The sequence below is a fragment of the Ranitomeya imitator genome, chromosome 2, assembly GCF_032444005.1.
Source record: "Ranitomeya imitator isolate aRanImi1 chromosome 2, aRanImi1.pri, whole genome shotgun sequence".
Lineage (NCBI taxonomy): Eukaryota > Metazoa > Chordata > Amphibia > Anura > Dendrobatidae > Ranitomeya > Ranitomeya imitator.
In genome coordinates, this window is record NC_091283.1 from 286,395,730 (window position 1) to 286,419,709 (window position 23,980).

The 23,980-nt window shown below is 44.2% G+C and overlaps 1 protein-coding gene across 1 annotated transcript; it reads right to left on the reverse strand.

The window, feature by feature from the left end:
* Positions 1–1,358: 1,358 nt before the first annotated feature.
* LOC138663197 (zinc finger protein ZFP2-like) lies at positions 1,359–19,714 on the reverse strand. Its single transcript, XM_069749353.1, has 7 exons — positions 19,630–19,714; positions 18,268–18,415; positions 17,959–18,138; positions 17,752–17,875; positions 17,571–17,668; positions 10,277–10,367; positions 1,359–2,724 (listed from the first exon to the last, which is right to left on the reverse strand). The coding sequence occupies exons 2-7, from the start codon at positions 18,337–18,339 to the stop codon at positions 1,595–1,597; spliced, it is 1,695 nt and encodes a 564-aa protein (XP_069605454.1). The 5' UTR covers positions 18,340–18,415; positions 19,630–19,714; the 3' UTR covers positions 1,359–1,594.
* Positions 19,715–23,980: the final 4,266 nt, after the last annotated feature.

The window sequence follows — 23,980 nt, forward strand, 5'->3', positions numbered from 1 at the left end:
GAGGAATGAGGGCCCTGCTCGCAAGCTTACAAACTATGAGGAAAAGGGGAGACACGAGAGGTGGATGGTAATAATCACAATATTTCACAGTTACGCTATCAAATCATTGAGAGTATACCGATGGCTAGAAGAGGTGGAAACAGAAGTTTGAAATTAAGAGAGGCATATTGGATTCACACCCTTCAGACTCTAGAACCATATGGCCTAAATAGGAAAAATGAGATATTCTATTAAATTTGACATATTTGTATGTTCTCCTATATGTGTATATATAGAATTATATATAGGTTCATTAATTCTCTAAATCATTGAATATAGACATACTAAGTTATATTAATCTTACAAAATGCTAATATGAATTTTTTTATTCTTTCCCACTTCTCTTTAGATGTGAGTTCATAGGTCCTTCACTTTCGTGTGCAGGTTGGTTCCCTATACAGCTGTCAAGATTCTTATCTATCTTACTGTATATCTCTACATTATTAGTTTCACTCTATGATTAATGTATACATACATTTCCCGTACATGATATATCTATGCACAACCTTTTTTCTCTATTGTACACTATTTCCTTATATAGTGGTCTATTATAGTGACTATTATACTGATTTTTTCACATTGCGTTTTGGGCTCCTCTTTATTTCTTTTTATTTCTTTAGATCTACATGTGTACAGTAATTTTTTTCCGTTTAGACTCTGGCAGTGGTCTTAGTTTAATCTTCCTCTGTGATACCGCAGCTTTACCTCCACAGCTTCTTTTCTTTGCCCCACTTCCGTCCCTTAATTCTCAATGCACATGCGCTACTTGGCTTTCCTATATTTATCATATTTTAGGTTCTTCATAACATGCACCATTATGGTCCTAGATGTACATATGTGCACACATATATGTGTTTATGGATGTATATTCATCTATTTCTTTAGCATTTATTGTCCGCTTCTGGTGTATGCCCTTTACATTGAGACTTTTGATTGACCAGTTGATGTATTGATTTATTGATCTGGATTATTTTCTTATTCTGTGGTATTGTTTTGTAGATAAATACCTTGACAAAAACTCTTTTGCTGAAACGTTGGTGTTACATATGACTGGTCACTATTTAAATAAAGAATTTTTGGCATTCATTTCCAGCGGTCGTCGGAATAGTCTATTACATTCCCTTTCACTGGAATCACCTTCAGACAAATCGGAGGAAGTGAAAGAGAACTTACAGCACTGGCTTCTTGTTCGTGTTCAATACGTCTGAGGGTGGGGACAGTGAAGCTGGGGCTGATTGGGCACAGGGTTCGTGTGATGCAACAACCTTATATGAGCCCCAGGAATGCGAGTGACGATGCCACTGGAACAGCACCGGCATGAAAGGTGAATGATTTTTTTTATTTTAACAAGGCCAAACGTGATGACAACTCCTTTAAGAAAATACCATTTCCGTTTAAAACATTTCCCACATTATGAACATGAAAAAGGCTTCTCCCCTGTGTAGGTTCTCTGGTAGTTATCAAGAACCGATTTCCGGTTAAAACATTTCCCACATTCTGAACATGAAAAAGGCTTCTCCCCTGTGTGGGTTCTCTGGTGGTGATCAAGATGCGCTTACTGGTTAAAATATTTCACATATTGTGAACAGGAAAAAGGTTTCTCCCCTGTGTGAGTTCTCTGGTGTATAACAAAATATGATTTCTGGTTAAAACATTTCCCACATTCTGAACAGGAAAAAGGCTTCTCCCCTGTGTGAGTTCTTTGGTGTCTAACAAGATGTGATTTCTGGTTAAAACATTTCCCACATTCTGAACAGGAAAAAGGCTTCTCCCCTGTGTGAGTTCTTTGGTGTATAACAAGATATAATTTCTGGTTAAAACATTTCCCGCATTCTGAACATGAAAAAGGCTTCTCTCCTGTGTGAATTCTCTGGTGCTTAAGCAAATCTGGTTTCTGGCTAAAATATTTCCCACATTCTGAACAGGAAAAAGGCTTCTCCCCTGTATGAGTTCTTTGGTGCATAACAAGATGTGATTTCTGGTTAAAATATTTCCCACATTCTGAACAGGAAAAAGGCTTCTCCCCTGTGTGAGCTCTTTGGTGCATAAGCAAATCAGATTTATAGTTAAAACATTTCCCACATTCTGAACATGAAAAAGGCTTGTCCCCTGTGTGAATTCTCTGATGCTTAAGCAAATTAGATTTCTGGTTAAACCATTTCCCACATTCTGAACAGGAAAAAGGCTTCTCCCCTGTGTGAGTTCGTTGGTGCATAACAAGGTTTGATTTCTTGTTAAAACATTTCCCACATTCTGAACAGGAAAAAGGCTTCTCCCCTGTGTGGGTTCTTTGGTGTATAACAAAATCTGATTTTTGGTTAAAACATTTCCCACATTTTGAACATGAAAATCTGTTCTCTGCTATGTGAATTGTTTGATGTTTAAGAAAAGACTTTTCAAAGGGAAAGCTATTTCCATATTCGGAGGATAAAAAAGGCTTCTTTGATTTAGGAACAGTTCGTTTTTTAATGCTTATTTTGTGACTTTGAATTTCCTTAGTAGTTGGTAATGAATCAGAAGACAGGACCTGTTTCAAAAGATCAGATGACAGATCTTTGCTGTGAACGGATGATGGTACATCTGGCGTAATAACATTCACTTCAAATGTATCCTGTGTGATCTCAAGATGATCTGATTTAAAAACTGAAGATGTCAGCTGTCCCTCTGATCTCCTGGTACAGTAATCTAAAAATAAAACCAATTATTATTTTTTAATGAAATATCCTCAAATTTATTTTTTTTATATTTCTATTTAAACTATAATTAAAAATAGCAAGTTATGTAAAATATTTTAATTATTCACCAACAAAATGACAGTTCACAGTCTAACAGAAAACCTCATTGCTTAAACCAGTGGAGCATGGTGTTCAACTGTTTGTTCATTCTGCCTCTGTTCTACTCATCTTACAAAAAACAAGTCTCCACTCAGGTCCATCATCTGTCAATGGAAAAACAGAAGTTTCTACATTATTAGTGGCTTGAAAAGCAACTATGGCTTCTATAAACCAATCTAGCAAAATCCACTTTTCCCAAATTAAATCTCCCCCTCGCTTCTTAGCATTGCAGTGTTCCCAAACCACATTTAGCATCCATGTATTTGGCATTACTATAGCGAGAAGAACCCACTTAATTTATGGTGCGTGTGTTTTCTGGAGCACAATCTTGGCACTATGTGTTGTGTAATAAAATGGTATATTTTCAATTTTTACTCTCCAACATCCACTATGCGCTAATTACCGGAAAGTGGCTGTGGAGTCAAAATTGTCACTACTCCTATAGATTAATTCACATAGGGTTATACTGTCAAAAATAGAGTCACTTGATGGGGATTTCTACTGCTCTGGTTTTCTGACATTTTGTCATTTTACGGCTTCTACAAATGCTGTGTCCCATCTTCTCTGGGATCAGCTCCTATGATGTCTTCTTATTCATTCTGTAGGCGGCGCTAGTAATGGACGAGACATCAGAACCAGAAGCTCTGGGGGGCGCAGACTGTTGAGCCACCAAGTTTAAGGTGCCTGCAACCTGTGATACCATCCATTCCGGCAGGGACACCATCCATTCTGGCAGTTTGAGTGTGCACGGTGTCCAGCTAGAGTAATCTGCACCTTACTTCAGCCAACTGGAAAGCACCGCGCTCTACTAAAGATTGAAGCATATTGCCGAAAACTGCGAGATACAGGCTTGTCCTTCTCTGGTCCAGTCTTCTGTACTCAGCTCCCAGCTTGTGTATTTGTTTCCTGTTGTAATCCCGGCCTGTTTACCGACTACTCTTGTTTCTTTTGATTTTGTATTTTCTCTTCACTCACGCTTGTAGCCAGACTACCTGACTATTCTTCTTGCCATTTTATACTACTGAAAAGCAAGTATCAATGTGGCCCAAGCCTAGGGGTCTGTGTGCAAGTCCATATGTAAAGGGGTTAAAGAAGTTAAAGGATGATGGGCAAAACTGCGACTATATAACACACCTACTGAAATAATCAAGCTGAACAGTGTTTTGAAGTGTAAAAAAAATGAGGATCTAATGGCAAAACCTCTTCGAGGTAATTAGAGTATGGGACTCAGTGGCTCTTAGAAAATATTGGCCTTTATGATAGTTTATTTTGCTATCACATTAATTTCAAATATACTTTTAAATAGCACTATTTATAAGGCTGTGTGTGAACGTTGCGTATTTGCTTGCAGAAATTTCTGCAAAGTTTCTGCATCTCTTGGCAGAAAAACGCATCTTACAATACGCCCGTTTTTTATGCATTTTTGTGAATCCAAAGAGCTAAATAAAGATATATTAAAAAAATAATAATAGTTGTGATGTCATTTCCTTGTTCAACCTCTTCAGCCAGATACCCTCATTAATATTAAATAAAGACACACACCAGCCTATGTAGGAGCAGTAACTTAATTAACATACATATGCTGTAACAAAAAATCAATTATCAATTATTGCATGAAATGTAGTATCTGTTTATATTTCAAAATATTTTTTTTTTAAATTGCATGGGCTCTCACATAATTTTCATAACCAGCAGAGGAAAAGCCGACAGCTGATATTAATATTCTGGCAAGGAGCCAATAGCCAAAGGTTCGCAGGCTACGAGTATTAATATCAGCTCACAGCTGTTTACTTAGCCTTTACTGGCTAGTTTACAGGGAAACCCCAGAAAATTTTTTACATTGGCTTCCCCTATAAAATTGAACCAGCAAAGGCTAGAAAGACAGCTGTGGGCTGATATTAATAGCCTGGGAAGGGGCCATGGATATTGGCATCCCCCCAGGTTAAAAATAACAACTCTCAGCTACCCCAGAAATGCTGCATCTTATAGATGCGCCAATTCTGGCACTCGCTCTTCCTACTTGCCTTGTAGCAGTGGCAAGTGGGGTTAACATTTGTGGGGTTGATGTCACCTTTGTATTATCAGGTGACATCAAGCCCACAGGTTAGTAATGGAGAGGCATCTATAAGACACCTATCCATTACTAACCATAGTGATATTGTATAAAACACAGACACCCAGAATAAAGTCCTTTATTTGAAATAATCACATAGACTCCTTTATTGAATCAAAATTTACCATACTTACTGAACGCCTAATCTCCAACTCCCTTGTCTCCTGCAAACAATCAAAAATAATAAACCAACATATAATACTATCCTGTCCACCGTAGTCCATTTAAAGGGACACGGTCACCTGAATTTGGAGGGAACAATCTTCAGCCATGGAGGCGGGGTTTTTGGGTGTTTGATTCACCCTTTCCTTACCCGCTGGCTGCATACTGGCTGCAATATTGGATTGAAGTTCATTCTCTGTCCTCCGTAGTACATGCCTGCACCAGGCAATCTTGCCTTGCGCAGGTGTGTACTATGGAGGACAGAGAATGAACTTCAATCCAATATTGCAGCCAGCGGGTAAGGAAAGGGTGAATCAAACACCCAAAAACCCCGCCTCCATGGCTGAAGATTGTTCCCTCCAAATTCAGGTGACAGTGTCCCTTTAATACCGCGTGTCCCATGGGGATCTCACGTGTACAACAGTCACATCAGGAGATGTGACTGCTCTTCCCGGCCTCCGGTGATACAGTGACAGGAGGTAATTATTCCCGCAGTGTATCACTGCGATGCCGTGAAACTTCACTGGAGTTCATCAGCTCCGATGCGCTCACTTACGGAACTACCGCTGTGTGAGAACTTTCCCACGCAGCGATGCCTTAAGTGAGAGCACCGGAGCTGAACAGCTGATTAACTCCAGTGAACTCTCATGGCGGCTCAGTGATACACTGCGGGAGCGATTACATCCTGTCAAAAGACGTAGCCAGATGGGAGTAGTAGTCCCATCAGATAACGCCTGGGTATACACGTCGCATGAGTACACACACACACAGACACACACGGACATATTCTCCACCCACACACAGAAACACACACACATTCTACGCCCACACACCCTTCTCTTTCTGACACTTCCCTTTGACAATTTGCTGCATTTTTGGCAGCAAATCTGCAAACCTTTATACACCTGTGTTTTTGCTGCAGATTTCACTGACTCAATTGAAGTCCGTGAGTCAAAAGTGATGCAGAAACGCAAAAAGAATTGATATGCTGCAGAAAATAAAACGCTGGAAATAAGGATGGAAATTTACTGATAATGTGCACAACACTTCAGGATTGTCATTGAATTCCCTTGCTTTAGTATTCCATTGCGTTTTTGGAGCATTTACACACGTAAAAAAAACGCCGAGAAAACGCATTGTGTGCATACAGCATAATAGTGCAGATCTGACGTGTGATGAGGGAAAAGGGAATGGAGACCTTTTTAACCCCTTAATGACCAGAGGTATTTTTGGTTTTGCATTTTCATTTTTTGCTCCCCTTCTTCCCAGAGCCATAACTATTTTTTTTCTTAATATTGCCATGTGAGGGCTTGTTTTTTTGTGGGTTTAGTTGTATTTTTGAGTGAGAGCTTAATTTTAGCATATCGTGTACAGGAAAACGGAAACAAAATTCCAAGTGCTGTGAAATTGCAAAAAAGTGCAATCCCACAGTTTATTGTTTGGATTTTTTACTATGTTCATTAAATACTAAAACTGACCTGCCATTATGATTCTCCAGGTTATTATGAATTCATAGACACCAAACATGTCTAGGTTCTTTTCTATTTAAGTGGAGAAAAAAAATTCCAAACTTTGTTAAAAATAAATAAAGTGCACCATTTTCCGATACCCGTAGATTCTCCATTTTTTGTGATCATGGGTTGGGTAAGGGCTGATTTTTTGCACACCAAGCTGACGTTTTTAATTATACCATTTTGGTGCAGATACGATCTTTTGATCGCCAGTTATTGCATTAAAATGCAATGTCGTGGTGAGCAAAAAAACATATTTCTGGCGTTTTTACTTTTTTTCTGGCTACACTGTTTAGCGATCAGGTTATTTCTTTTTTAATATTGATATATCGGGTAATTCTGAACATTGCGATATCAAATATGTGTATGTTTGATTTTTTATTATTTTAATTAGGGCAAACGGGGGGTGATTTGAACTTTTATATTTTTTTATATTTTTAAAAACTTTTTTTTTTTTACTTTTGGCAAACTTCAATAGCCTTCATGGAAGACTAGAAGCTGCCATAACCCAATCGGCTCAGCTACATACAGTCATGGCCAAAAGTATTCACACCCCTGCAATTCTGTCAGATAATACTCAGTTTCTTCCTGAAAGTGATTGCAATCACAAATTCTTTGGTATTATTATCTTAATTTAATTTGTCTTAAATGAAAAAGCACAAAAGAGAATGAAGCAAAAAGCAAAACATTGATCATTTCACACAAAACTCCAAAAATGGGCCAGACAAAAGTATTGGCACCCTCAGCCCAATACTTGGTTGCACAACCTTTAGCCAAAATAACTGCGACCAACTGCTTCCGGTAACCATCAATGAGTTTCTTACAATGCTCTGCTGGAATTTTAGACCATTCTTCTTTGGCAAACTGCTCCAGGTCCCTGATATTTGAAGGGTGCCTTCTCCAAACTGCCATTTTTAAATCTCTCCACAGGTGTTCTATGGGATTCAGGTCTGGACTCATTCCTGGCCACCTTAGAAGTCTCCAGTGCTTTCTCTCAAACTATTTTCTAGTGCTTTTTGAAGTGTGTTTTGGGTCATTGTCCTGCTGGAAGACCCATGACCTCTGAGGGAGACCCAGCTTTCTCACACTGGGCCCTGCATTATGCTGAAACATTTACTGGTAGTCTTCAGACTTCATAATGCCATGCACACGGTCAAGCAGTCCAGTGCCAGAGGCAGCAAAGCAACCCCAAAACATCAGGGAACCTCTGCCATGTTTGACTGTAGGGACCGTGTTCCTTTCTTTGAATGCCTCTTTTTTTCTCCTCTAAACTCTATGTTGATGCCTTTGCCCAAAAAGCTCTACTTTTGTCTCATCTGACCAGAGAACATTCTTCCAAAATGTTTTAGGCTTTTTCAGGTAAGTTTTGGCAAACTCCAGCCTGGATTTTTTATGTCTCGGGGTAAGAAGTGGGGTCTTCCTGGGTCTCCTACCATACAGTCCCTTTTCATTCAGATGTCGACGGATAGTACGGGTTGACACTGTTGTACCCTCGGACTGCAGGGCAGCTTGAACTTGTTTGGATGTTAGTCGAGGTTCTTTATTCAACATCCCCACAATCTTGCGTTGAAATCTCTTGTCAATTTTTCTTTTCCGTCCACATCTAGGGAGGTTAGCCACAGTGCCATGGGCTTTAAACTTCTTGATGACACTGCGCACGGTAGACACAGGAACATTCAGGTCTTTGGAGATGGACTTGTAGCCTTGAGATTGCTCATGCTTCCTCACAATTTGGTTTCTCAAGTCCTCAGACAGTTCTTTGGTCTTCTTTCTTTTCTCCATGCTCAATGTGGTACACACAAGGACAGAGGACAGCGGTTGAGTCAACTTTAATCCATGTCAACTGGCTGCAAGTGTGATTTAGTTATTGCCAACACCTGTTAGGTGCCACAGGTAAGTTACAGGTGCTGTTAATTACACAAATTAGAGAAGCATCACATGATTTTTCAAAGGGTGCCAATACCTTTGTCCACCCCCTTTTTTATGTTTGGTGTGAAATTATATCCAATTTGGCTTTAGGACAATTCTTTTCGTGTTTTTTTCATTTAAGACAAATTAAATGAAGATAATAATACCAAATAATTTGTGTTTGCAATCATTTTCAGGAAGAAACTGAGTATTATCTGACAGAATTGCAGGGGTGTGAATACTTTTGGCCATGACTGTACAAGCGATGATTAGATCACGTGGATGTAGCAGAATTACTCACTTGATATGAGCGCTCACCACGTGGCGGCGCTCACAGCAAGCCAGCAGTGACAACCACAGAGGAATACAGGAGACCTCAGGTTGTCATGCCAACCCATGACCTGTGATCACGTGATGGGGGTCACCAATGGGCAGATTTCTAGCGCGATTGCCAGAAGCGCATGTTAAATGCTGCTGTTGGCGTTTGGCAACAGCATTTAATAGCTGAGGGTGGATCGCGAGGGCTGAGGGCTGTTCCTTGCACATGTCAGCTGTTCAAAACAGCTGACATGTGCAAGGAAAAATGTGCACTCTCCGCCGGAGCCCACATCAAAGGGAAGGTGTCCGACATCGGCGTACATTTACGACCGATGCAAGAAAGGGGCTAAGGACTAACACGGAGTTACAGACTCAGATAACTGAGGTAGGGCGATCCCATCACAATCAAACTATCATACAGATGAACAGGTAAAAAAAGACATAGAATAAAAAACTATGTTACATCCCCAACAGCAGCGTATGTATGAGGGGAGTGCTCAAACACTAAACCGGAGTTGCATCCATTTATGGTGGACCACTGGAGCCATTGTAAGTCCTGTTCAGAAGATTAGAGAAAGTATTAGCACCCCCATTTCAGGAGAGATTGTGCAGTAATCTGAATTCCTTAGGATTGAAAACATAATGTAATTTATGACGTGGAGTGAATCCATGAAACCAGGGCTCGAGCCAACACATCTCCTGCAGGCGGGAATAAATGTATATTACAGTCATCAGCCAGATACAGCTTAGAGAGATATATCATGGGACAGGTGTGATGTCTTTTAAGAAGTTTATCACAATCCTCTTTGAAGTTATTCGGTTTTAAAAGAAATTGAAAATTCAGTATAAAGGGAAACTCTGCTGTTACAGTACAAAGATTCACACTTGGCCTCACTGCACATTCAATGTTGTTGATCATAAAAGTGAAGTTTGACCAGAAAGACTGGACCTGGTCTTGTAGGGACCATATGAGCACATTCAGCAGCACAGAAGGGAGAGAAGGTAGATTCATCCAATAAGATATCAGGGTTCTAGGAAGCCAACAGCATCATTACTCTTCGCTTTCCCTTACAGGCCCATCATTATATTTTTCTTCAAGTTTTTCTAACTTGTCAGCACATTCTACGTATGCTGTCATTTGGCTTTGGAGTTTACAGATCTGGGCAGGTTACGGTCAGTGTCTCCTAATTTCAGGGTATAGGTTGGTCCTCCAGGCTATATGTTCTATAGAAAAGGGCTTTTAATGCCCAAAGTCATTTGAAGAGTTTTGGATGGAGGAGAATGTTGTGGTCTAGAGGCAAAATGGTGATCATGGTAATACAGCCGGACTACACCACCGATAAAGCAGCCACAGCCGGTGACTGAGAAGAATCTGTGACTTCTCTACTCACCTGGGTAGTCATATATAGGAATCTCCTCTTTAGACCACTCATCATTCTTCACATATAACTCTGTAGTATTAATATGGGTCAGAGCTTCACTCTGAAACAAATATTGTAAAAGTCACAGACAGATGGAGAAGTCACATCTATGATCAGCTCTAATCCTACTATCTCCACCGTTCTCATTACAAAAAAATAAACCGGATTACTTACCGGTAATTGTATTTTATGGGGTGCACGACAGCACCCACTGAGAGAGGGGATCCGCCCCCAGGAACAGGAAACCTACAGATAAAAAGGAGCAGTCCCCCTCGCCTCCTTAGGTAGATTACAGAGTACAAAAGGAACCGCCAAGAAAACATTAGAACATCTTCATAAAAACCACACGATATGTATAAATATATACCTCAATATATACTGCCATCACCCGGAGTGAATTACATACACATCTCTAGAATGTGCTACTAACGGAGGGAAGTGAGTGGGTGCTGTCGTGGACTCCATAAAATACAATTACCTGTAATTAATCCGTTATTTTTATTCTCGTCACGACAGCACCCACTGAGAGACTTCCAGAGAACCATCATCTGTGAGGGACCACCGTATTGAGGACAGATCTCCCGAAAACCAAGTCAGAAGATGACGACAAATCGAGTCTCTAGTGCCGTGGTCCCCAACTCCAGGCCTCGAGGGCCGCCAACAGTGCAGGTTTTCAGGATTTCCTTAGTATTGCACAGGGGTTGGAATCATCACCTGTGCAGATGATCACATTACCACCCATGCAATACTAAAGAAATCCTGAAAACCTGCACGGTTGGCGGCCCTCGAGACCTGGAGTTGGGGACCACTGCTCTAGTGGTTGTAAAAGGTAGATGGTGAAGACCATGTTGCAGCATTACATAGCAGATCAATCGAGACGTCCGCCTTCTCAGCCCAGGAGGATGCCATAGCCCGTGACGAATGTGCCCTTATTCCATCCGGAGGACCTTCACCCTTTGCTGAGTAGGCCAGACAGATTGTATCTCTGATCCAATGTGATAAAGTGATCCTTTTGACTCCAAAACCCTTCCTGTGGCCCTGAAAAGACACAAACAGAGCCCTACTCTGCCTTCAGGGATGAGTTCTGTCTATATAATGTAGGACTGCTCTCCTCACATCTAAGGGTACCGTCACACTATACGATTTACCTACGATCACGACCAGCGATATGACCTGGCCGTGATCGTAGGTAAATCGTAGTGTGGTCGCTGGGGAGCTGTCACACAGACAGCTCTCCAGCGACCAACGATCCCGAGGTCCCTGGGTAACCAGGGTAAACATCGGGTAACTAAGCGCAGGACCGCGCTTAGTTACCCGATGTTTACCCTGGTTACAAGCGTTAAACTAAAAAAAAACAAACAACACATACTTACATTCTGGTGTCCGTCAGGTCCCTTGCAGTCTGGTTCCTGCACTCAGTGACTGCCGGCCGTAAAGTGAAAGCACAGCCACTGTGCTCTGCTTTCACTTTACGGCCGGCAGTCACAGTGCGGGAAGCAGACGGCAAGGGACCTGACGGACACCAGAATGTAAGTATGTGCTGTTTGTTTTTTTTTAGTTTAACGCTTGTAACCAGGGTAAACATCGGGTAACTAAGCGCGGTCCTGCGCTTAGTTACCCGATGTTTACCCTGGTTACAAGCGAACGCATCGCTGGATCGCATCGCTAGATCGGTGTCACACACACCGATCTAGCGATGACAGCGGGAGATCCAGCGATGAAAGAAAGTTCTAAACGATCTGCTACGACGTACGATTCTCAGCAGGATCCCTGATCGCTGCTGCGTGTCAGACACGGCGATATCGTAACGATATCGCTGGAACGTCACGAATCGTACCGTCGTAGCGATCGAAATGTTATAGTGTGACGGTACCCTAAGGTGTGGAATCTCTTGGTCCAGGTGATGGGGAGGGATCCCTAGGTTCAGGGGTTGGAGGCAGGATGTTTCAGGAAGATGGGTTTGGTGTATCCTACTTTAGAGCTGATGCATAAAGTCTGGGAGGCAATTAAAAAGATTAGGGGTTTGGAGCTCTTGACAAATTTTTCCCCATATGGCAAAACGAAAGTCTACCGGAATTTGTTAAAATGGGAGAATTTAAAAATTGGATGAGACTGGGAATACAGTACATGGTTCAGATGCAGGACGTGCAGGGACTGGTGCCCTTTGGAAAGTTGCAGGATTATGGTCTACTGGAGGTCTGCAGATTTCAATATGGGCAGTTTCGGCATGCTTATGTTACGCAGAGCAAGATGATGAATACGAAGATTCACAAGGATATATTGATTGATTATGTCTGCGCAGAGGGGGGAACAAAAGGGGTGGTGTAAGGCATTTATAAGGATCTAATGCATACTTTTTTAAATAATTATCCCATTAGAGCACAATGGGGAAATGGGAGGAGGAATTGGGTAGGATAGAGGAAAATAAATGGGAAGTGATTATAGAATATATACCCCATTTATCGCTGAGTGAACCGGGCAGACTCTCGCAGATATATGTACTCCATAGAGTATATAGGACTCCTGAACGGCTGTATAGAGCAGGTCTGAGACAGACTTCTGAGTGTCCTCGGTGCCGGGTGGAGGGGGCTGGAATTCTCCGTATGTTATTGCAGTGTCCAAATCTGAACTCCTATTGGACAGTGGTGCTTAATGCCATTGGGGGAGCGTATGGATGTAGGACTGAGAGGCATCCTGTGGTTTGTATTCTGGGATATGTGGAGGAGGTCCAGGTACATAATAAATATAAGGTGGCAATAGCTAGATTATTATATATTGTGCGGAAGCTAATCGCCAGATACTGGATAAATGAAGATCCGCCGACATTGAGGGAATTCTTCAGACAGTCTGACTATGTGACTATGGAAAAAAAAACATTTGTTAAGAGAAAAGGCATAAGAACATTTGAGACACTGTGGACACCTTGGGTGGAGAGAAGATGACCCTGAACTTAGGTTATACCATGCATTATTCGCTGCTCTTGTATGTAATGGGGAGAGGGTGAGGGGAAGGGAGGGAGGAAATTTCTGAAAATAATGACCATTGTTGATGTTGTTCTCATTGTGATTTTTGTTTTACTGCTTTGTACCATGAATTTGGTTAAATAAAAATGTATAGAATTTAAAAAAAAGGTGTGGAATCGCTCTTCCTCAGCAGTAGAAGGGTTATCAAAAAAGGAGGGAAGGAAAATCCCCTGACTTCTATGAAACCTAGCGGCTACCATAGGGAGGTAGGAAGGATCTGGCTTCAGCACTATCCTATCAGGAAATACAGGAAAGGAGGGTCGATAGATAGAGCCTGTATGTCACTAACTCTTCTAGCTGATGTTAAAGCAACTAACAGAGCAGTCTTTATTGATATGTACTTTAATGTGACAGACTCTAAAAGGTTCAAAAGGAGGACCCGTCATGGCATCAAGGACCAGGTTCAGGTCCCAGGGAGGCAAGCGAGCAATGTGTACAGGGTCACTATGCTCACACACTAAAATAAACAGTACAAACCATCTATCTCCCTCAATATTACGACTAAATAGGGCTCCCAAAGCTGATATCTGAACCTTTAATGTGTTAACTGAAAGACCCAGCTCCCGACCCTTCTGCAGAAACTCGAGAATTGCAGAAATTGGAACCTCACTACAGAAGGGCCCAGTATGAAAATTAAGGAACCTCCTCCACACTCTTCTGTATATCTTCGTTGTGGATTATTTCCTACTCTGCAGACTGGCACTAATCAGGTTGGCAGAAAACCCCATTAGTTTCAACATCTGCCTCTCATGTTCCACGCTGTCAAGCAGAGACCCTTCACCCAAGCATGAGGGAATTGACCCCGACAGATCAGGCCTGGATCTGATGGGAGGATCCAGGGGTCGGATATTAACATGGCCCTGAGCCATGGAAACCATGGAGCAAAAGGAGCAATGAGAATTACCCTTGCTCTATCGTCCCTGATCTTCCTGATGACTAGTGGAAGCACCATCATTGGGGGAAAGGCATAGGCCAGACTAAACCGCCAAGGGAACTGGAGGGAGTCGACCATCTCTGGCTGATCTGCCCTGTCCAGGGAGGCAAACCTTTGGACCTTTCTGTTGTCCCTGGTGGCATACAAGTCTATTTCTGGAATCCCCCACAAGTCCACTAACTTCCTAAATACTTGGTGACTGAGACCCCATTCTCTCTGATATAACGTATGGCAACAGAAGAAGCCAGCTTTGAAATTTTCCACTCCTTTGATGTGAATCGCCGAGAGGGACAAGAGATGGGTTTCAGCCAGTTGGAGAATCTCCAACGCAGTAGACATCAGCACTTTTGATCGAGTTCTGCCTGGCCAATTTACATATGCAACCGACATAGTATTGTCCAACAAAACTCTCACATGAGACCCCCACAGCTGTTGGAGAAAGTGATGTAGAGCATGACTGACTGCCTTTTATTCCTTTAGATTTGAGGAGTCATCGGCCTCCTCTATGGACCACTGCCCCTGGACCAGGTTATAGTACCATATGAGCTCCCCATCCATCAGGACTAGCATTCGTAGTAACTATCCTGGACGGTTTCACTACCCATGGAATCCCCTTCCCTCCTGGTCTCCCGGGACCTCCATCAAGACATGCTTAGATAATAGACATAAAACCTCCAACTCAAGAGCCTCCTGTTGTGCTGGAGATCTAAGGGTATGTGTCCACGGGTCGGTTTACATCCGGATTAGCTGCGGATTGAATGCTGCATACAACAGTAGCGTTCAACCGGCAGCATCCAGGTGTTACAGCATAGTGGAGGGGATTTTAAGAAATCCCGTCTCCACTATGCGTGCCAAAACGCACCCGGCGGCCCAGCGTTTACGGACATGCGGCGCATCTTTTTAGAACGCAGCATGTCTGTTTACCTTTCGACGACGCTCCGTTGCCGCAAGGTAAATCACAGGGCCCTATGCATAGGGTGCGGAGATTCCGGATGTGTGCAATGAACACATCCGGAATCACCTTGTGTTCAGAAGGGGGCGGCACTTTGGGCGGAGAGGGTTTTCCGCTCCATCCAAGGCGCCGTAAATCCAGACAGTTGACACGCACCCTAAGAGAGGTCATGACAAAGGAATCCGGGGGGATATGAAGAAACTCTAGTTTCAACCCTGATGTTACTAAGCCCAGGGTCCAGGGATTAGAAGTGATCTCCCGCCATCTGTGGCAAAAGAATTTTAACCTGTCGGCCACAGAAGGGTCAGGGTCAATGGAATTTATTACCCTTTCTGGAAGAAGATCCGCTAAAAAGGGCACCTTTTTGTTTGGTCTCCTTTGTATCCCAGTGATCTCTGTTTTCATAAGGCCTCCTCCTACCAAATGGTCCCTTTCTCAAGGCCCTCCTGTAGGACAGAACAGACTGGTTAGGGAACCCCTTCTTTCTCTCTCCCGCCTTGGTGAGGATCTCAACGAGCATGCTGCCAAACAGGATCTCACCCTGGAATGGAATTGCGCACAATTTAGACTCTGACTGCGCATCCCCCTTCCAGTCCTTCAGCCATAGGGCACGACAAGCAGAATTAACAAGACCAGCTGACCTTGCCACCAGGTGTAGGGAGTCCACAGAAGCATCAGCTAGATATGCTGTAGTTCCCCTGATCAATGGAATAGAGGTAAAAAGCCTCTCTCTAGACAATCCTTTCTTGATCTGTTCCTCCAGCTGGTCCACCCAAACAAGCACTGACCTTGCTGTACATGTGCGGGATATAGCCGGTCTAAGGGCTCTGGTGCAGGACTCCCATGATCTTTTAAGTAATGTCTCTGCTTTGCAGCCTAGAGGGTCAGATAGGACCCCAGAATCTTCTACAGGCAGGACAGAATGCATAGAAGTCGAAACCACTGCAGAGTCCACCTTGGACCAAGCTGTCAGGTCATCAACTTCAAAGGGACAAAGGGATACATCCTCCTGGAAGATGAAGAGAGGAACCCTCGTGCTGCCCCTGCTTGCTCCATTCCTTCCTGACCAAATCCTGCAACGCACCAATAACTGGGAAAGCACGTCTCTTTTTCTACGAGAGAACTGCAAACATAATTTCCTGCGTAGATCTAGCCTAGAAGATAGCCCTTCTTCAACAGATGACGATGAATCAGAAGCACCGGAGAATCCAGTCTGATCACTACCGGAAGCAGAACTGGAGACAGGGGTAACACTCCTTGCTTTGTACTTATGTTTCCTAAGGACTGAAGTGCTTCTCTTATCATTAATCGTATATCAGCGGATCTAACCAAGGACTCCTCCTCTAACGTCTGGCTGATACAGCTCTGACATAGTCTTTTAAGATAGATGTCAGGAAGGGGTTGTGAGCACAAGGCGCATTCTTTGTGCTTGGCTTTTTTAGTTTTCTTAGCCTGATAGGGAGGTACACAGAAAAAAGGTGAATCAGCTTAGTAGGCAGAGTCATGTAACACTCACCCAGTGAAGCTGTGATATGGTACCGGTACTGGAAGCGGAGGCACAGCACGAGTTCTAGAAGGTTCAGCTCCCTTACTCCGTAACCTTTTGTCAGTGGAGTCGCCCTCTCGGGAGCTCCCACTGCTGCTCTTGGGATTGCTGTGCAGCTGCACTTCCACCACCTGTGGTGCACCTCAGATTCTCCTGGAGAGGACATCTTTGGGACACATTGGCAGCAGGAGGCCGCCGGATCTTATACTTACAGCCAGTCCATCTCCAGAACAAGCCTCCCCTGACCCCCGGAAGTGAAACCAAGCAATTTTAGTTCAGGAATGCTGAATGCGCAGTACGCATGCGTGGGCCCCAAACCTGGAAGCACTGCCCGATGGAAGAGCAGGGCAGCCGATGCACACATCCCGCTCCACAAGATGAGTGCCGGTCTGTTCCTACCGCACCACGTTCCACGTGAACCAGGAAGGCCTCTCCCGGATCCTGGCCTCACATCATCCACCATCAGACGAGGGGGGAGTCTGACAGGCAGAGCTCTCCCGACACTGCTTCTGGTGCCACAGCCCCTGCTGTTCCCCAGACACCGCACAAGCGGCAGGCACAGGCCCAGGTAACGTTTCCTCTGCAGGTTCCCACAGGAACAGGAAACCATCTGAGGAGGAAAGGGGGACCACCCCTTTCTATATGTAGGTTTCCTGTTCCTGGGGGCGGAACCCCTCTCTCAGTGGGTGCTGTCAGCGATAATAAAAAAAAACATATAATACTGGTGGATAAAACAAGACTGAGCACAAAACCTTCACAGCCGTCTACACATCATAGGGGAGATCTCATGACACCTTCTCACCATCTACCTGATGATCCTGAGGAACATTGGGATCTTCTTGTTTACAGTCCTGTGAAAGAAGAAGACGGGGACATCTCTCTGGTGTTGTCCTCTTACTGGATAGATCTGGAGGAAACACATACAGGGACTGAATTCATTCTTTACATACAGATAATTATAGGCCGTGTGTATTTAGTCCTGTCTATTACCTGGTGATGTGAGGGGCTGGGGAACCTCCATCATGACGTCCTTGTACAGATCTTTGTGTCCTTCTAAATACTCCCACTCCTCCATGGAGAAATAGACGGAGACATCCTGACACCTTATAGGAACCTGACACATACAATGATACCGTCATCCCCTCGATTCCTTTATAGCCATCCTGTAAAATGTCCCAACATTCCCAGCAGTGTCACCTTTCCAGTCAGCAGCTCAATCATCTTGTCGATGAGTTCTAGGATCTTCTGGTCATTGATGTCCTCATGTATCAGGGGGTGAGGTGGATGACACGTGATTGGGCTCAGGGGTCTTCCCCATCCCTCAGACACAGGGTCCTGACAGCGCTCACTAGAGGTCTTCTTCACTACTGTGTAATCCTGGTTATGGAGAGACACATTAATAAATCTCACTACAGACATTTCCAGAGTCCTCACCTCTCCAGTTCTGTTCATCTGTTATTTCCATAGATAAGAATGATGTAATGTGACGTCATCAGAATCTCTCACCTCTCCAGTAAGCCGGAAGAGGATCTCTAGGGTGAGGTGTAATATCCTCTCCGTCATCTTGCCTCTGTCCATATCTATCTTCGATGGGTAAATCAGGAAAATTCTCTTATATAGAAGATCTTCACAAAGAATCGGATATTGAGGAGACCTGAATGAAAAGAAGACGAGTCGATGTAACATCATAAAAATCCTGTAGATAATAAGGGGAAATATAAGAAGGTAGAACTTGTAGATGTTGTATTCTATAGTCTTGTATGGACTGGAAGATAAGTTGAATTGCTGACTAAGAAATCTCCTCCATGCTCCCAATCACTGGCGATGTTACTCACAGTTTTGGCGACTGATTGGCTTTAAGAATCATAAGTTCGTTAGGTCTGAACAGAAAATACAGAGACTGGTGGGAACCCAAGCAGCAATGGTATTTCTGTTATTTTACAGTATTCAGTTTCCTTCTTTACATCCAGTAATAAAACCTAAATATATTATAGGCCACAGACAACAAGCAGTTTCTTCCTCGGAGTCGGCACCTGAATACGTTCCTCATAGACTCATCTTCCATAACGCTAATTCTCGTCTCATTTACCGACACTGGAATCGGCATTAGCAATACTGCAGGAGATATTCATTACACGTGACAGGAGAAATAACTACTTCATGATGAGGACGACATCTTCATCTTCTACTACGGCTCTAGAAACATATTTGTCCAGAGTCCATCACTGACTCCATCACCACCGGCCGTCTATATGAAGGTTTCCCGACAATACTGTGTGGGGGCTGCGTACTATGAGAGTAATACAGGTTTCTTTGGTTCCCGTCTTTCATAGACCCAAAAAATTGGGTTGGAGATACTGTGAGAACATTATACTGTGTGTGCGAACCAAGGAAGTGGCAATATACAGTATCAAGAATGGGGATAAATGAGGATTTATTATCTAGTGGTTTAGGTGGTAGCAGATTGTGCATTATTATAATGTGTGGAGGCTACTGGGGGACATTACACTGTGTGAGGCCCCGTACTATGAGAGTAATACATGTTTCCGTGGTTCCCGTCTTTCATAGTTGGGTCGTTTGTATTTATCAGCGGAAAAGGAACAAAACCATTGTGATTCTTATAAGGAGACAACACAAACCCCCTAAATATAACATTTTATAACAACCCCACAATCTGTGACTCTTCAGGGTAAATCGCTCTCTCCCCATTGGATTAGAGCTGATACTATGAAGCTAAAGTGACTAACAGACTTTCTGTCACCTCCATAAAGGGGCACTTTACTGTGTTTGTCAGAACTGTCCGAGGATTATTAGAGGTGATAGTTTCCCCCAATTAGAAGGGACACCTGTGGATATTGGGGTCTTTACCTGCTACAGTCCTGGTGTGTGGACCCTCCACCCGCAGAGTCGGACACCACATATACGGCTGCTCTGTGAGCACAGGACCTGTGATGAGGTCACAGGAGGGGAGGAGTCAGGGGTCACATGATCAGGGGCCTCAGTGTATGAAGGACTCTGCTGGTTGTCATGGTGCTGGATGAGGGGAAGTTTATGTGTGGGGTCAGGAGAGGTTTTCAGTGTGGATGTAGCAGAGCCGCGTGTGCACGAGGTGTATGGAGCGGAGCCGTGTGTGTACGAGGTGTACGGAGCAGAGCCGTGTGGGTACGAGGTGTACGGAGCGGAGCCGTGTGTGTACGAGGTGTATGGAGCAGAGCCGTGTGTGTACAAGGTGTACGGAGCAGAGCCGTGTGTGTACAAGGTGTATGGAGCAGAGCCGTGTGTGTACGAGGTGTACGGAGCGGAGCCGTGTGTGTACAAGGTGTACGGAGCGGAGCAGTGTGTGTACGAGGTGTACGTAGCAGAGCCGTGTGTGTACGAGGTGTACGGAGCGGAGCAGTGTGTGTACGAGGTGTACGTAGCAGAGCCGTGTGTGTACGAGGTGTACAGAGTGGAGCCGTGTGTGTACGAGGTGTACGGAGCAGAGCCGTGTGTGTACGAGGTGTATGGAGCAGAGCCATGCGTGTACGAGGTGTGTAGAGTGGAGCCGTGTGTGTGTAGGAGGTGTACGGAGCAGAGCCGTGTGTGTACGAGGTGTATGGAGCAGAGCCATGCGTGTACGAGGTGTGTAGAGTGGAGCCGTGTGTGTGTAGGAGGTGTACGGAGCAGAGCCGTCTGTGTATGAGGTGTAGGAGTGGAGCTATGTGTGTATGGAGCAGAACCGCATGAGTACAAGGTTTACAGAGCTAAGCCGTGATTATAATCAGTCTTTGGGGGCTAAATGAAAATGGTTTTCTATCCTTGACCTCAGAGAGGCTTATAATTTGACTAGATGGTGGCCTGATTCTAACGCATCAGGTATTCTAGAATATGCATGTGCACGTAGTATATTGCCCAGTGACGTAGTATATTGCCCAGCCACGTAGTATATTGCCCAACCACATAGTATATTGCCCAGTGAGGTAGTATACAGCACAGTGCCACGTAGTATATTGCAGAGCGACGTAGTATACAGCACAGAGCCACGTAGTATATTGGCCAGTCACGTAGTGTATTGCCCAGTTACGTAGTATATTGCCCAGTGACGTAGTATACAGCACAGAGCCATGTAGTATATTGCCCAGCTATGTAGTATATTGCCCAGCCACGTTTGTCACAGGTTAAAAAATAAACATATACTCACCTTTCCGAGTGTCCCTTGTAGTCCACGGCAGCTTCCGGTCCCAGGGTTGGTATGAGCGCAGGACCTGTGATGACGTCACGGTCACATGACCGTGACGTCATGGCAGGTCTTTCTCACGCAGGGCCTATGATGACATCGCGGTCACATGACCGTGACGTCATGACAGGTCCTTCTCCCAAACCATCTTTGCCACCGGAACCTGCAATGGAAGATGGCGGCCGGCGCGAGCGGTGAGTATAGCAGGGTATTTTTTGTATTATTATTTTTAACATTACATTTTTTACTATTGATGCCGCATAGGCAGCATCAATAGTAAAAAGTTAAGGACACACAGGGTTAATAGCGGCGGTAACGGAGTGCGTTACCCGCGGCATAACGCGGTCCGTTACCGCCGGTATTAACCCTGTGTTAGCGGTGACTGGAGGGGAGTATGCGGGCGCTAGGCACTGACTGCGGGGATGTACTTGTGCAGGCATGTACTACGGAGGACAGAGAATGAACTTCAATCCAATATTGTAGCCAGCATGCAGCCAGCAGGTAAGGAAAGGGTGAATCAAACACCCGAAAACCCCGCCTCTATGGCTGAAAATTGTTCCCTCCAAATTCAGGTGACAGAGTCCCTTTAAACCCATGTGCCTGAACAAACCCAGCATCAATTAAATTAAACCCTGCCCCAGAGTCCAGAAAGGCAGAGATATTGAACCTATTTTCACCAAGATGAATCTCGGCTGGTTGGAAAAATTGAGGTTTACCCAAGAAGGAAATTAGTACACCCGAGTTACCAACCCGGGCTCAATAGTTTTCCGGCGGTTGTCTTCTAGAAGGACACACATTCACATAATGACCCCTTCTGCCACAAAAAAAACATGCACCTTCCTTACACCGTACTACTGCAGCCCCTTTAGAACGAGTAGCGCCACCCAACTGTATAGGTTCTCCTAGAGACTCAGATTCTGGTGAGTCCAAATCTGAATTACCCTTGAATAGCGGCGATTCATTAAGTCTCTGGCGCAGGCGGCGGTCCACACGGATCGCAAGAGATATAGCTGCCTCCAGTGTGGTTGGTGTCTCCTGTAGGGCGAAGGCATCTTTTATTTTATCAGATAATAAAATTGACTGCGGAGTGCAGGGTCATTCCACATGGTGTCAGTAGCCTATCTCCGAAACTCAGAGCAGTACTCCTCTACTGGCCGGTTTCCCTGTGTAAGATGGCGTATTGTGGACTCAGCGAGGGAGACGCGGTCAGGATCATCATACACTTGACCTAAGGCTCGAAAAAAACTCCTCCACGGTCCGTAACGGCAAAGCATCAGCAGGGAGAGAAAATGCCCAGGTCTGAGGGTTACCTTGTAGGAGCGATACTACAATTCCAACCCTCTGCTCCTCTGAACCTGAAGTGTGAGGACGCAACCTAAAATACAATTTACAGGCCTCCCTGAAAGTAACAAATTTGTCACACCCCCAGAGAACCTGTCAGGTAACGCAACTTTAGGCTCCAGCGAAGCTTGTGGAGGTGTAGCAACCCCTGCAGTGGCCACTGGAGTCCGCCGAGCGGAGGTCAGCCACCTCTAGGCTGAGTTGCTGCATTTGTCCAGCTAAAGCAGCAATGGGGTCCATATTGGAACAAGAAAAATTTTTAAGGTCAGTGATACTGTCACGCCGTAAGCGGCTATAAAGGGGCAGGACGGCGTACTGGGACCCACACCTGTCCCTACCACTTTAATGGGGCCCTGGCTTTTCCTTATCTCAGGGGTACCTATGATCGTTAGGAGGCCCGAGCCACCAGCGTATCCCTGTCTCCTGTGCAGGCCCTATCAGGGGCCCCCTCTACCCCCAAAGGAGGTGGACTGCACCAGTGTAATAATACAACAAATAACAGGGTATCCAGACAAGGTGACTGAAACTCACCAAATGCTGACACAACCAAAGAGGAACACAGAGAAGGGAAGAGAAGGAATAAACTTAGGAAAGAAAACGAGTTTAACAAGCAACCAAAACAGCAGACACCACTCTCTGTAAATATACCTCCAACACTACGCTCCATCAACCTCCAAGCCAGGCAGTAGAACTGATCACTGACACTAGCTGTAGTCAGGACTGGGTCTATATAGAGGACCAGATTACAAAATCCACTTCAGCTGAGAGAGACCCAGCTCTCAGTAATAAGGTTAACTCCTGCACTGCTGGCACAAAGCAGCCAGGTGAGAGTACACGTGAAGAGCTTCTGTTCACTGTGTGTGAACGAGACCCAGAGCGCTGCGGTTCTTTGAAACCTCTCTGTCGTGGTAGTCCCGTGACACCCGCCATACACAGTAATGCCATTAACATGTTGGCTACTGGCATTACTCTGACTGCCCTCCGCATAGTATCATCAAGTCTGTATAAGACCTGGTGACGCCATGTTAGGAGCATTGCACACGGACATAGTGTAGGGAGTGTTGCTGCTGGTGTTACATTAAACCAACAGCCCTTTTCACGACTAATTAAAATACAAGTGCTTCTCACAAAATTAGAATATCATCAAAATATTAATTTATTTCTGTTCTTCAATACAAAAAGTGAAACTCATATATTATATAGAGTCATTACAAACAAATGATCTATTTCAAGTATTTATCTATGTTAATGTTGATGATTATGGTTTACAGCCAATGAAAACCCAAAAGTCATTAGTGATGAGCGAATATACTTGTTATTTGAGATTTCCCGAGCATGCTCGGGAGTCCTCCGAGTATTTTTTAGTGCTCGGAGATTTAGTTTTCATCACTGCAGCTGAATGATTTACATCTCTTAGCCAGCTTGATTACATGTGGGGCTCCCTAGCAACCAGGCAACCCCCACATGTACTTATGCTGGCTAACAGATGTAAATCATTCAGGTGCGGCAATGAAAAGTAAATCTCCGAGCACTAAAAAATACTGGGAGGACACCCGAGTGTGCTCGGGAAATCTCGCTCATCACTAGTCATTATCTCAGTAAATTAGAATAACTAATAGTGATGAGCGAATATACTCGTTACTCGAGATTTCCAGAGCACGC

What these genes read in the sequence shown, in the direction of transcription:
- LOC138663197 (XM_069749353.1), bottom strand. Translation starts at nt 18,339, where the DNA reads ATGGACAGAGGCAAGATGACGGAGAGGATATTACACCTCACCCTAGAG. An exon ending in TTGAGCTGCTGACTGGAAAG is followed by an intron (nt 17,876 to 17,958) that starts GTGACACTGCTG and finishes TGTATGTGTCAG; the next exon opens with GTTCCTATAAGGTGTCAGGA. An exon ending in ATGTTCCTCAGGATCATCAG is followed by an intron (nt 10,368 to 17,570) that starts GTAGATGGTGAG and finishes TATTTGTTTCAG; the next exon opens with AGTGAAGCTCTGACCCATAT.